The 14,000-nt window shown below is 59.9% G+C and overlaps 1 protein-coding gene across 1 annotated transcript in view; it reads right to left on the bottom strand.

Annotated features, from left to right (window-relative positions):
* The window catches only part of CDH4 (cadherin 4), a 342,817-nt gene that overhangs the window by 32,278 nt on the left and 296,539 nt on the right, over nucleotides 1–14,000 (bottom strand). Inside the window, exon 6 of the mRNA XM_045528912.1 lies at nucleotides 9,396–9,540. Within this exon, the coding sequence (XP_045384868.1) occupies nucleotides 9,396–9,540 (145 nt within the window). The remainder of the gene's footprint in view (nucleotides 1–9,395; nucleotides 9,541–14,000) is intronic.

The following is a 14,000-nucleotide window of genomic DNA, read 5'->3' as shown; positions in this document are numbered from 1 at the left end:
GCATGGCGCTTAATTAACCACACGAGAAGACAAAATCTGACTGAAAACAGCAGACGCTAAACAGACCCAAAGGAGATTCAGATAATGGAATAATCAGATGCAGATTTAAAAGTCAAAAGCAACTTAGCTTAATATGTTCAGGGAATTAAAAAGTGAAGACAGAAAATTTTGTCACAGAACTACAAATCATTTTAAAAATAAAATGGGAAAACTCTATTTAAAAAAACTGAAATTAAGAACTTAAATGAATTTAATAGTAGATTAAATGCAGCTAAAGAGAGAATTAACTAATCGGAGGATACATTAAAAGAAAATATTGGCCAGGCGCGGTGGCTCACGCCTGTAATCCTAGCACTCTGGGAGGCCGAGGCGGGTGGATCGCTCTAGGTCAGGAGTTCGAGACCAGCCTGAGTGAGACCCCATCTCTACTAAAAATAGAAAGAAATTATCTGGCCAACTAAAAATATATATAGAAAAAATTAGCCGGGCATAGTGGCACATGCCTGTAGTCCCAGCTACTCAGGAGGCTGAGGCAGTAGGATTGCTTAAGCCCAGGAGTTTGAGGTTGCTGTGAGCTAGGCTGACGCCATGGCACTCACTCTATCCTGGGCAACAGAGCGAGACTCTGTCTCAAAAAAAAAAAAAAAAAAAAAAAGAAAAAAGAAAATATCCACACGAGAGCAATACAGAACAGTGCACAAAACACATGCGACCTTAATATGCACATCCCAAAGGGCCAACGAGAAAGAAAAGGCAGAAGCAACATTTGAACAGACAATGACTGAGCAATTTCCAAAACCAATAACGGATATTAAACCACAGATTCAAGAAGCACTGTCAACCCTAAGCAGGATAATTCAAAGAAAATCACAGCCAGTCCCATCGTAGCAACACTGCTTAAAGCCAGAGCCAAAGAAAAATTTTAAACAACTGGGGATTTAAAAAAGGGCATAAAGCTTTTAACGTAGCAATGGTAACACTTAATGCTAACTTCTCAATCAAAATAATGGAAGCCGGAAAACATTGGGATAAAAAGAAATAATGAACAACCTGAAATTCTTTATTCAGTGAAAAACAAAATCTTTCTAAAATAAAAGTGAAATAAACACATATTTAGAGAAAACAAAAAAATTCATCACCTGGAGATCCACCCTAAGTAAATAGTAAGGGTATTTTTCAGGCAGAAGGACAATGACCCTAGAGGGCAGATCAGAAGTGCAGAAGGGTGTGAGGAACGGTGTACACAAGCACAGTTCCTGTAAATACACAGTAAGTACACACAGCGCTTACATAAAGCACAAATACACTGGGAGAGGACACGGCTCTGACCCGCGAGGCCGGTTTGAGCTGTTTCAGGGCAGAACGCGCTGAGCCACCCAAAAAGTGCTGGGCACCTCTGCCAGCCCAGCGGTTATCTTGGAACCTGGCTCGTCTACCTGGTGACAACTTTGCTGTCCTATAGCTCCCTTTAGCTAACTGTCATACTAAAATCCCACCCGGTGGGCAATTATAACATGACGCACATAACAGGGGTGTGTGACAGCGTGTGACGATGGCCCTGCGCTTGTGGGACACATGTAAAAACTTCACATGACTCACCGGGGAGAGATCTAAAGCGACACCACGGGGTGGCAAGGTGCGGACTTTGCCAGTAAGAAGCTCCATGGCAGGAGTTCCTGAGCCGCCCAGGGGCAGGTGCGCTGGGAAGTGACCGCTAGTGAGCTCGTCTCACTCGCCAGGGGTCGTGTCCGCATCATCCTCTGGTCTCTCGGCCCCTCTGAGTTTGAGGGGCGGTTTTTCTACACTGTCCTGGGATTTCCCAAAGCACAGCACGGGGCTTAGACAGGTCTACACATCTGCCCCTACCCACCCCAGGTCAGCCCGGCAGCAGGAACGGTGGCAGCCCGGGGGGAGGAGGACACAGCCCCGACTGCGACAGGGGGTGTTTCACAGGTTTGGGAGCTGAGGCGTTTGCGCTTCTCTCTCCAGTCCCCACGTCCCCCGTACACTGTGGAGCTGGTCCCTGAGCATCCCCCCGGCGCCGTCTGTGCAGAACGGAAGTGCACCCTGCCTGCTCCGCTGTCACCCCTCGGTGCACCTGCCCCGCTGGATGCCGCCCCCAAGGCAGGGGGCCAGCTGTCTCCCCTCTGACTCCTGCCAGGTCCTGCCCACAGCCAATGGCTGTAAGATGTTCCCCTGGACCAAATTCTTTCCTTTCCGCAGCATCCCTGCATCCCTGTCCTCAGGCTGCCTGCCCTGGGAAGGGTTCCGAAGTGGATGGACCCCTTCCTGGGGGATGAGCCGGTGGCCCGGGCCCAGACCCCACAGTCCCCAGTGTGGAAACTCCGCCAGTGTAACCTGAGCAGCTGGTCTGTTCCGCGGCTCACGCTCATTCACTGAGCCCTAACCGACATCGCTCAGGGCTCCAAGTCTCTGCTGGCTTTTTGGTTAAAAACAATCACAACCTCAAATCTGATGGATGCAACAATATCCCCGTTTTCATTGTGTGCTTCCTGCAGTTGTAGAGGTAGAATGTCTTCCACACAGAGAAAGGCCTGGACGTGCCGAGACAGCCAGAGCCACGGCGTCATCAGAGCTCGGCCACCCCGGCAGGGGCAGGCCATGGAGAGGGGCCGTTCACCAGGAGCCACTTGCAGGGCTCTCACGGCATCAGCTGCTCATTAACCCAAGGCGGTAATGGCTTCTGACCCAAGGCCACGTGGCTCTCTTGCTCCCTGCAGCCGGCTGCCCCCAGGGCGAGGGGAGGGGAGGGGAGGGGCAGGGGCCTACTGAGCACGGGGAAGGAGCCACCTCAGCTGGGCTCAATTTTATCCTAAGTCCTTTGACAAGAAGTCCCCGGCTTCCAACCCAGAGTCTTGACTCCTTGACTGGCAGGGCAGGAAATCAGGTTTCAGGAAGGGTGACCAGGGCTTTAAAATCCGGGGCTCGGAGTCAAACTGGCATGCTCCCAGAGAATGTTCTGGAGACAGGGTGTGTATGGACGTGCTTGTACCTGGAGTGTCCCTTCTGTCCATCTCCCCAGTGGCCTCTCTCTTTCCCTGCTCCCTGAGGACGGACATTGTCCCCAGAAGGTGCCCCTGCCTTTCCCAGGGAAGGGTGGACGGTGGGCCCCTCCTTGGGGGGCAGCGTGGATCCCACTGACTGGCAACAAGAACTGCTTGCTGCTTTCCGGCAAATTACAAAACACGCTCAATCTGAGCATCCGCCTTCGTTTGCTAAGCTCAGGAATCTGCTTTTTAAAAGCAAATGATACATTTTTGATAATTCTTTCTGGTTGCAAAGATAAAACACACTCACAATAACTGGCACCTGTTCACCGGAAAATCCCAAAGGTACAAAGCGGAGAGGAAACACCAGTGATGCCCCCGCCCCCGCAGGCCTCCCGCCACGGCCGGACTTGCAACCTTCACACGGATGGGCTCCTGGCTCCTGCTCCTTCTTGCAAAACCAACTTTATTATTGATCAAAGAAATGAGAGGAAGACATTTTCCACATGCCAAATGAGCAAAAACTATTTTAAAATAATGATGGTTCCTAAAGGCAATGACATGGCAAACTGGCAGTCCCCACGGCGCCTGGGGACAGTGGACAGCCTCGGCTTCCCACAGGCAGTGTGGTGGCAGCTACACAAACGCCCGTGCAGCGTGGCCACTCGGCAGGTCCACTGCTAGGAGTTCACCTCGACTGTCCACGCTGACGTGGCTCCCGAGAGCAGACAGGGCCTTCCACAGGTACCTACCGAACACCTACTGCGTGCCAAACGCCACCGTGGCTTTGTGCACACACCAGTGACAAAGCAGACGGACAAGCCCAGACGGGAGGGTGGGGGTTAGAGGGCAGGCGGGGGGCTGGCTTTATCGCCCGTGGGGTGGGAAGTGGGCGAAATCACGGCTGGGTAAGACCCAAGGGTCCCAAGGGACAGACGCTCCCCCTCAGCCCTGCTTCGCGAGCTGCCCCCGAGGATCTGAGGGGCATCCGGCGTGGCCAGGCCTCCACGGACGGTGCGTCTGCCGCAGGGGCCGGCGTGGCCAGGCTTGCTGACCCTCGCACGTCTCCAGCGACCACTCAGCTGCCCGCAGGTGCCCCAGGCCACGGTGGCTGTGCATCTGCGGGACGGAGCCGTGGGCGGGAAGGAGGTGGCCGGCCGAGCCTGGCTTGTGCCCTGTGCTGAGGGATGCCCACGCTCACCGCATCTGTGCTAACCTGGAGCGCAAGGTCGAGTCCCCGACCCGGGGCTTGGAGGACCAGAAGGAAACCATCTTTCCAGGGCTTTCTGTGCAGGCCCCTCCGGCCTCTTTCTGCCCGGTAGAGAGACCTGAATTCTTCCTCACAAGCGAAGCCGCGGGTCGGCTCCAGCAGAGGAGCCGCCGACACCTCCAGCCGTCGTGCTGACAGGTGAGGGGCAGACGCCAGGACCGCAGGGCGGCCCCTCCTCGGAACTCGCGTACAAACGCTGCCATGCGCCTTAAAGGATTAATTTCACAAGCCTTAAATTGCAGTTTAATTTGAAAACTAATTCAGCCCCATAATTGGCTTTCTGCTCAAATCACTGAGCCTAAAGATTTAAATTCTTAATATTCAGATGACTTTCAAGTATCTGGTGCCATCTGTGCATTAATCTCGGGGGGACTTCCACCGGCACAGAATAAAATAAATAAATACACGGGCCCACTAATGGAATAATCTATTTAAGCAAAAACTGCGTTGTATAGATGAAGGTTTCTTTGACTTCATCTGCAGCATGTAGATTTCTCTGCTTTTTAATATTTTAAAATGACATTAATTCCAAGATTTATAATGTAGGCCCCGGCACAGTTACAAGGGGTTAGGGAGAGCCGTGAATTCCAATTAGAGCCTTTCTTAGTTAAAACCCATCCATACGAAGGTGCCTTTCTTTGGGCGGTTTGAGAAATGCCGGGAGACCGACCGGCCTGGGCTGCCTCCGGCCGGGGGGGGGGGGTGGCGGGAGGAGGAGGACCGAGGCTGGTTTGGGGAGGACGGCCCAGTCATTCGGGTGCCACCCTGGGGCGAGTTTGTATCGCAGGCTCCGAGTGACAGTCACGGGAGGCAGTGACAGGCAGGGAGTGATTGAGGGCTCGGCAGGATGAGCACCTGGTGGGCTGTTGCCGCCCTCCCGCCCTGGGGCGACCACCCGGCCTCGCTCTGCAGCTGTGTGGACCCCGCCTGCCGGGTCAGGACCCCCCAGGAGGTCCTCAATGACCCCCGCACACGGGTGGGGGTTCCTTGACACTCCCAAGCCGCCCGCTGGTCAGGCTGAGGCTGGGCCTTCGCTGAAGCCCACCCTCGCTAGGCTCCCAGATGGGTCTCTGCCCAGGGGAGCTGGCAGCCCCGTGGTGGAGCCAGGCAGCAACTGGCTAAACGTGTCACCGAGTGCCAAGGGGGAATCCCAGGGCACAGAGGGGCTCGCTCGGGAGAGTGGCGGGAAGTCTTTGCTGAGGGAGGGGAAGGAGCCAGCCCCTCGAGGACAGGGGAGGACGTTCCAGGCTGAGGGCACAGCACGTGCAAAGGCCCAGGGGTCTGGGACGTTTGCTTCTCTCCCGGGTGTGCAGCACTGTCAGCTCGTGCACAGCACATATACTCTGGGTTGCTCAACCGGACCGTGGGGTCCTTGAGGGTGGGGCTCGTGCTTTCCCGTCCTGCACCCTCCGCAGCACCCCGCTCAGAGGCCCACGTCATACCCAGAAAGGCACACCCGCACAGAACTCCTGGGGGAACCGACCCGTGCTACACGCTGCCCTTCTTCCCACCCCTTCTTCTGGCCTGATGGTGATGGTGGACATGATGCTTGGGGTGCAGCAGCCATTTTGTGACCATATGGTGAGAAATGTGGGGCGGAGGTGGCCCTGAAGGCTTTGGGCTCTCACCCCAGCCTCTACCGGTTCCCACTGCTGTGGTCAGGACTCTGTGACTTCCAGCCAAATGCATTCCTGACACGCAGAGCGGGAAGGGCAGGCGGCTTCCAGAGTGTCTGGAAGTGAGCTCAGGGCCTGGGAGATCGCGCCCTCACCTGCCGGCAGCTGCCCGTCCTTCCTCACCTGCTCCTGCCTTTGTTTCCTCACATGTACGGTGGGGAATAAGAGTGGCGGCCTCGCAGGCTGTTGTGGCATTTAGTGACCTGATCCCTGCGGAGGACTCTGAACCTGCCGGCACCCAGCAGCGGCGGGCGAGCCCTAGAGCGCGTTTCTGTGACGACGGCGCGACCATCTCTGTAGCGGGAGGGCCGGCCTTCGCGGGCCGAGCCCGTCGGGCCGTGGCTCCCAGCGCAGGGGAGCTGGGATTGCTCCTGTCCCCCCGGGGCCCTGAGACACCCCACGGACCTCAGGCCCTGCTGAGCACTGGGCAAAATCCTCCCGGGCCTTCCATGCCATTTCAGGTGGTCCCTTTTTTGGGGGAAAAAACCTAATTTTGGTTCCACTTTCTGGTGAACTTGAAATCAACACAACTTCATTTCTCTACGGAAAACACCTGCACGACAGACCTGCCTGCCGGTGACCCAGCGGGGCCTCATCCCGCTGACCTGGACTCAGAGGCTCAGGTCGGTTTCCGAGCCACGGAAGGGTGGCCCGTGGTGGAAATGACCCCTTGATAGGGACCGCGGCGGCACATCAGTTGCCCAGAGTTTGCAGACAGCCAGGAGCTCACAGAGACGGCGGATGTCCCCTTCCTGTGGCAAAACTGCTGCCACCCTTCTGCCCCAGCGTGTGTCCCTGGGTTGGGGACAGACCAGAGAGAACCTGCCCTGGGGCTTTTGTGGGGACTCTTGGGAGGGGCGAGCTCCCGTCCCCTGGGGCTGCGCAGCTGATCACAGCCAAGCCTGCGGCTTCCGAGGCCACCGCGGAGGACCCGGCAACAGAGGACAGCGCAGTCAAACACCGGCGGGCAAGATTCGGGAAAACGCGGCCTCAGATGTCGCTGCACCCGATGCTGCCGTCGTCTCTGGGCTTTTCAGCCACGTGAGCCAGAACACCGCCTTTCTCTCTGCGGCCTGCGCAGCCCGGGGTCTGACGGGGGTGGCAGGGTGGGCGCTCGTCTGAGCCCGTCCACACACCCCCCAGCCCAGCAGAGCCATCGACGGGCCAGGGGTGGCATGTGGGGCGACCGAAGGTCCTCGTGGGATCCCGGGCCCTGCGTCTGCTTGCTCATGTCCCCACCAGCCCCCAGACCTTCCAAGGTTCTCAGCTGAGTCAATATTTAATCTCTCCCCATCTGTTTGCTGTTAGAACGCGCATCTGAAACCCGTCATTAGCCTCTCCTCCGGAGAACGGTGACTAATTTCTGGCCGTGGCTTTCTTATCCCGCAAAGCACCGTGTAGAACCTTCTGTTTCTGTAACTCGCTGGTGGAAGAGAAGAAACTGAGAGGACGGGAGCGCAGGGCGGGCGTGGGGGGCCCACGGCGGCGTCCGCAGGCGCACGCAGCTGACACTGCACCCGCGCAGTCCTGGGAGGCCCAGGAGGGAAGGGAGGGGCCTGGCCAAGGGCTCCAGGCTGAAGCCCCCGGGGTTTCTGAGGAGACGTCTACATCCGAACTCGTGAAGCCAGCTGCATGTTTGGGACGACCTTCGCCGGTGATTTTTTAGAAAGTAAGACTTGGGAAGTTTGATTTGTGACAGAAAGGCCAGGAGAACCCAGGTGCCTTTAAATAGCGCCCTGGGTCTCGGCAGGGCAGGCCGCAGCTCCGTGAGGCAAGACAGGTCCCCGCGACAGCCACCGTCCAGGTGGGCTCGGGCTGCCTCCCTCCCTGCCGTCGGCTGCTTGCAGCTCACTTGCCCGCCCACCGCCTGCCTCTCAAGGGACTGCTGGGACCCGCGGCCCAAGGTTCCGGCAGAAATGATGTCACATCGTCCCCTCAGTGCCGTGGGACTCGCCGTGTCTAGTGACGCTGAAACGCAATCCATCAGAGACACGGTTCGCCTTGTTGAAACAGCAGCCCCTGCAGAGGACGACGGCAGCCACCTCCAGTCGCGGGAAGTGATGACAGATCTTTGCCTTGCTGTCCCGGAGCCAGGCACGGCCGAGCCCCCCGCGGGCCCCACTGGGCACGAGGCTAACGGGCTGCCCCGCTCTGGGCTCCCTGCGCTCCGACCTCAACCCAGAGGCAGCCTCCAGTTCGCGGAGCGCCACAGGCCTCCCACAGGCCGGACCCTCCCGGCCTGGGCGGGGTCAGAGAGCCAGGGCTGGGTCACGGCTACAGGACGGGACACCCGGGGACACGTGACGTGCAGATCAACGGGGAATGCGTTTTAGTGTCAGCATGTCCCAAATGGTGCTGGGGACGTACTTAGTTTGTCGTCTGCCTGGACTTCAAGTCTACCTGCGTTTTTGTGGCTCTGTCTCATGGCCCCAGCAGGGGTCCCCTCAGTGACCTCATCTCGCCCCGCCCACCCCAGGCTGGCAAAGGCTTGTCCCAAGGAGGACCTGTCCCCACCGCCACGTGGGAGGCGGCAGAGCAGGAGCTGCTCTTCCCAAACCGATCACCAGGGCCCTGCAGGGCCTGGGCTGCAGCAGCTCGTGCTGGGGGTGTGGACGCCCGGGCTCCCCCGCACCCGCTCCCCACCCCCCTGCACGCCCTGCCCCCGCACGTGCCCGAGGGCTCTGGGCAGCTCGCTGCCCCTTGTCAGGGTGGAGCCTCCTCGCTGTCGGAGGGGGGGACGGACACCCGTATCTTGGTGGTTATGGGATGCACAGTCACAAGACACCGCCCTCCCCTAACACGGGCCCTTGGGCACGGTAAGGCAGTCACCACCGTTGGTGCCAGGCTGGAGTCCGTGGGAGGACGGGCTCTGGGGTTAGCTCCGAGGGGAACAGAGGCCCCGGCCCCGCGGGCTCACCTGGGCGGGGAGCTGGCCCTCTCTCGCTTCCTCCTGTGCTGGGAACCAAGCCCCAGGTGTAGGCCCTGAGGCCTCATCTCTCTGACCTGACTCCTGCCCCAGGACCTTGGCACGCGCTCTCTCCAGGCTCCCCGCAGGATGTGAGCCCACCCCAGCCCCTCTCTGGGTGCCGCTCCTGCTCATGCTTCAGCCCCCAGAGAGGGGCGGCCCTGGGGTACAGCCAGCCCAGGACTGTCCTTCAGAGACCACCGTCCCTGCAATTGTTTCGTTCATGTGTATCACGTCCCCTGTGTCCCCTCTGGACCCTGAGGGCTGTGAGGACAGGGCCTCCGGTCAACACCTGCTACGTGGTGTGTTGTGTGTTCACATGCAAGCCCCACGGTGCCACCCAGCAGTGGGGGCTGAGCCACCCTCCCCGGCCGTCGGGGCCCCTCTCCCCAGGCCCTGCCTGCCCCGTACCCCGCAGCGCCCGAGGGGGCCCCGGGAAGTGACCGCCAGCCCACTTCCCTGAGCGCAGGGCTCACCTGGCTTGGAGCCCTCGTCCACGGAGCCGTTGTAGACCTGGTTCAGGAACTCGGGGCGGTTGTCGTTCATGTCGATGACGTAGATGTACAGGTCGATGGGGTTCTCCACCTTGTTGCCGTTCATGTCCACGGCGTGGGCACGCAGCTGGGGGACAGCACGGCATGTCAGAGCCCAGAGCCACCCCGGGGACACCCCTGCCTCGGCCCACCCCGGACCTCCTGGGCCTGCTGGGACCGGTCCCTGTGCCACTGAGTGTTCTTCTCAAACATCTGGAGCAGGCGCCGCCCGAGATGGGAGCTCTGACCACCCCCAGCAGCTGCAGAGAAGCCATCTGTGCCCAGTGGGGGGGGCTTACGCTGCTGCCGCCGAGAGGCTGACCCCAGGGGAGACCCGGGAGGAGACCTGTCGGGGCGCAGAGAGGCCAGAGCTTGGGCCGGCAGCAGGGCTCACCTGGATGACGTGCAGGCCACCTGCCCTGCCACGTTAGCTCCTGGGCTTGGCACATGGGAAATGGGGGGGTCCAAGAGGGGATGGCCTGGGACAGGTGGGCCGGGAAGCCCCTCCTGCCCCTGCCCGGGGAGGGGGCTGCAAGGGCTTCAGATGGAGCTGTCTTCAAGGTAAAAAGGGAAGGTTCCCTGAACTCGGCCAAAGGCTCCAGAAGGGCTGCTCAGACTCGTCCCTGCGTTTGGATTTGTTCTTTCACCCACCGGCTCAGTAAATGCCGAGTGCCCAGCCCTGGGCCGGACCCTAGAGTATCGTCCACCCAGAGGACGGTGGAGACTGAGAAAGAGAAGTGACTCATCAGTGGGGTGTGGTGGCTGCAGCCTGTGGGCGGGGGAGGCCGGGAGGCGTCAGCAGAGACCTCAGAAACAGGACTCAGGACGGGCAGCGGCTGACCCTGCCGGCAGGAGACGGGGCTGGTGTGGGGCCAACGGGGCCCCAGGGTTTCAGGGTGGAGGACAGACACTGGGGGCATGGAAGCAGTCTGCCCAAGGTCTCTCCATGCCAAAGCTGTGACTGTCACACTCTAGTGTCCCCAGCTCACATCTGTCTGCCAAAAAGCATGTCACCCTCGAAGCTGGACACATCAGAGCTCAGCCTTTGCGGCACGACAGCGCCCAGCCAAGGGTGCCCACAGGAGAGCCGCCCGCGGCTGGTCCCCAGACCCCCGGGATCTGGGGGAGTCGGACTTCCAGGCCGGCCCGAGGGGGACGCGGAGCTCACTGTGCCGACGCCAGCGTTCTGGTTTGGTTCCGACATGATCGGATTTTACCCTTCAAATTGTGTTTGGGGACAGTCTCGCGGGCTTTCCCGGGGAGGCAACCTGCGTTGTAGTAAGGAGACAAATGAGGACGACTCCTGGGGGCGACGAAGACGGCCACGCAGACGCAGCTGTGCACGCGGCACCATCAGCTGCGAGTGCCGAGACTGACAATCCAGAGACACGCTCGGTGGTTCAGCCGGCTGCCCGTGTCCCCTGTCGCTGCTCCGTCCCGGGCGGATGTGCAGCTCTGCCACGCTGCCTTCCACGGTGGCCAGGCGAGCCTTCATCTTGTCACACGCAGCCCCCAGTCACGTGCCCAGTCAAAGGTCGAGGGGCTTTTGAAAAAAAGTAATTCTGATCTAAAATTAAAGTTCTATCTCTTAACTAAAGCCACACCGCTGGTTCCAGGCGCTGTCTTTGGCGGCAGGAGCAGCCCAAGCGCAAATAACAAGGAAACGCAGCCACCGGGTGTTGTGTCCACTGTCCCACTCCCTGCCCCGCCCCCCAAAGTTCAATGACATTTGCTGGCTCCGCAGAAAGTCTCCGGGAAAAGGCTTCTCACCCCCACCGTCCGGGCTGCGCACACCCACTGGGGGCTGGGGGAAGCCTTGCCTTGGCCGTGGGGAAAGTGGGTCAGGCTCTCCTGCAGTGGGGTCCCGTTTCCCAGTGACCTGCCATGCCCACAGGGGAGGAGGAGGCCGGAGCCTGGGGTGAGGGGAGGCCCTGCGTGCCCAGGGCACCGGGCTGGCTATTCCTCACCCCGAAGACGGGAAATGAGGACGGTAAAACCAACAGTGCAGCGTGTTCCAGACCTGGCACCAGAAAGCACTGGATAAACACTGGTGACGCCCGTGTGGCTGTTTTGTCACCCTCAAAGTGGGGTAAAACCCGAGACCTCAGGGCTGAGGCAGGAACGCAGGGAACGTGGGTGGAAGCATCTGGCAGTGGCGAGCCCCCCAGACGCCCCAACCCCCAACCTGGTGTGGGCAAGTGGGCGGGGCCTGTCCTTTCACCGGCTGGGTGGGGCCGGGGTGGGCTGCACACCCCCTTGGCAGGGGGCCGTGCCGGCCTGTGACCCCGCTTGCTATGGAACTGTCTGCCGTCGCAGATGCTGGCCCTTTCTGGGTGCTGGTGCTGGGCAAGGCTTGGAGCCGCGTGAGGCAAAAGGAACCCACCTGCCGCCGGAGGACGGAGGTGTCTGCAAAGCGCAGGGGAGGGCGTGGGTGGGGGATGGGGTCCCGCCGCAGCCCAGCCAACGTCTCAGACCTTGGTGGGTTGAAAATTTCTGCCCAAGATCAGAGGAGGAGCTTGGGAACTGTGTGCCGAGGGGGCAGGTGATGCCAGCTCCCTGGAGCAGCGGTCTCTGTGCCCTGGACCACCTGCCGCTGCTAGTCCTAACGCTCTGCGCTCCCCAGCTTGAAATGCTCCACGAGGTGTGGGTGTGGGCCCGGGCCTTCCACTTTGCACCGGGATCCGGAAGCCCTGCGGCCATGGGGGCAGGTGAGGGGCTGAGCGGGGGCAGGTCCATGCAGGTGCCGTGGGCAGTCGGAGCAGCAGGCCCGGCCGCGGCAGGAGGCCCTGGAGCTGTTGAGCCTGGCCCCGTGTGGCGTGGGGAACACAGCCCTTCAGCGGAGAGACTCCTGAAGGTGCAGGAGAAACAAGCCCGGAAGACCCGGCTGCAGCCGCACCAGGAGGGGGGCCGGGCCGGGCCGGAGCGGTGGAAGCAGGTGTGGAGACCGAGGTGCCGGAGGCTCACAGCTGGGAGGACGTCCCAGCAGGAAGTCACAGCACAGGTCACGGCCTTGACGTCATGGCCTCCAGGAGAAGAGAGTGAGGGGTCCTCAGGTCAAGGAAGAGGGAGCTTCCTCTTAGTGACCACAATAATTAACAATGAATCCAAGCTTGGAAAAGGTGACTTTAAATTGGCAAACGGCCTCCTCGTGTGGCCCAAGGGAAGGCAGAGTACTCTGATGACGGTGACGAGGGTGAGGCTCTGCAGCAGCCGGCTGAGCCGGGAAGGGCCAGGGGAGCCCCGGCCCGGTGGGGATGCAGGGGCCGCCCTGGGGGCTGTGCAGAGACCTGGGGGCACTGCTCCCCTGGGGGCCAGGCTCGCAGCTGGTTTCTCCCCCACCTTTCTTCTCTTCCTGGTTCAGTAAACATCAGCGGGCCCCGGTCGCCGGCTGAGCACCCTCTAGACTTAGGGCACAAGTGCCCCTGAGGAATGTGTCTGGAAGGGACGCATGTGTGTCGCAGGGTGGACGCGGACTGACAGACAAGACGGAGGGAAAGAGGAGGGCGGGAGAGGGAAGGGCCGGGGTGGGGTGGCCAGCACATCCCGGCGTCTGGCCGGGGCAGGTCGCTGTGAGCCTGTGCTCTGCGAATGGCCAAATGGAAAGCACACGCCCTTTATTCAAGGGTGACCTGGACGTCACAGGGGGGCGAGGCCCTTGCGAGCCCCCAACCTTGGGGAAGGGATCCCGAAACTGCCTTCTCCGAAGCCGGCGGCAGAGCCTGCCAGGGTGTCCGCTGCCGCCCGCCCGAGGGCGTCTGTGCCTGGGTCCCTGAGCTGGGCCTAAAATAACTTGACAGCCCTGACAGGGGCACACGCGCCACAGATGCCGGCTTCCAAACCACTTTCCTCCCTGTTCCTCAGCCCTGTGAACGAAATCACTGTCCTTGCTCAGAAAGGACACAGCGATTTTCCTGCAATACTCAAGCACCCGAGGGAAATCTGTTTCTGTCCGTCCAGCTGACAGGCCAACCTATTTCCTTCGTAGCGCCTCTCCCTGGCCCTGGCCCCACCGTCCAAGAGGCAAAGTCAGGAGGGCACCAGATGCCCACCTCAGATGGTGCCCCTGGGCAGGGGTTGGAGCAGGGGCGTCATGTCAGGGCCTGCACCTGCTCTCCTCAAAGCCTGTTTGGTGCTGAAGAATTGGGGGACACAGCCTTCCTTAGGGGCTCTGGGCCAAGAAGAACTCGAAGCCTCTTTATCCCATGACTGTGCAAGCCCCTCCAGAGTGGGACCACGTCTGCCCCAGTCACCTCTACATGCCTGGCACCTAACACAATGCCGGGCACACGGATGCTCAAGAAACATTCTCTAGATGGATGGATGGATGGATGGATGGATGGGTGAGTGGGTGGTTGCAGTGGTGGACAGAATGATGGATAGATGGATGGATCAGTGGATGGATGGACAAGTGGATGGATGGATGGATAAATAAGTGGATGGATGGATAGATGGATGGATAAGTGGATGGATGGATGGATGGATAAGTGAATGGATGGATGGATAAGTGGATGGATGGATAAGTGGGTGGATGGATAAGTGAATGGATGG

The sequence above is a fragment of the Lemur catta genome, chromosome 17 (genome assembly GCF_020740605.2).
Source record: "Lemur catta isolate mLemCat1 chromosome 17, mLemCat1.pri, whole genome shotgun sequence".
NCBI lineage: Eukaryota > Metazoa > Chordata > Mammalia > Primates > Lemuridae > Lemur > Lemur catta.
This window is presented reverse-complemented; position numbering and strand designations above follow the sequence as displayed.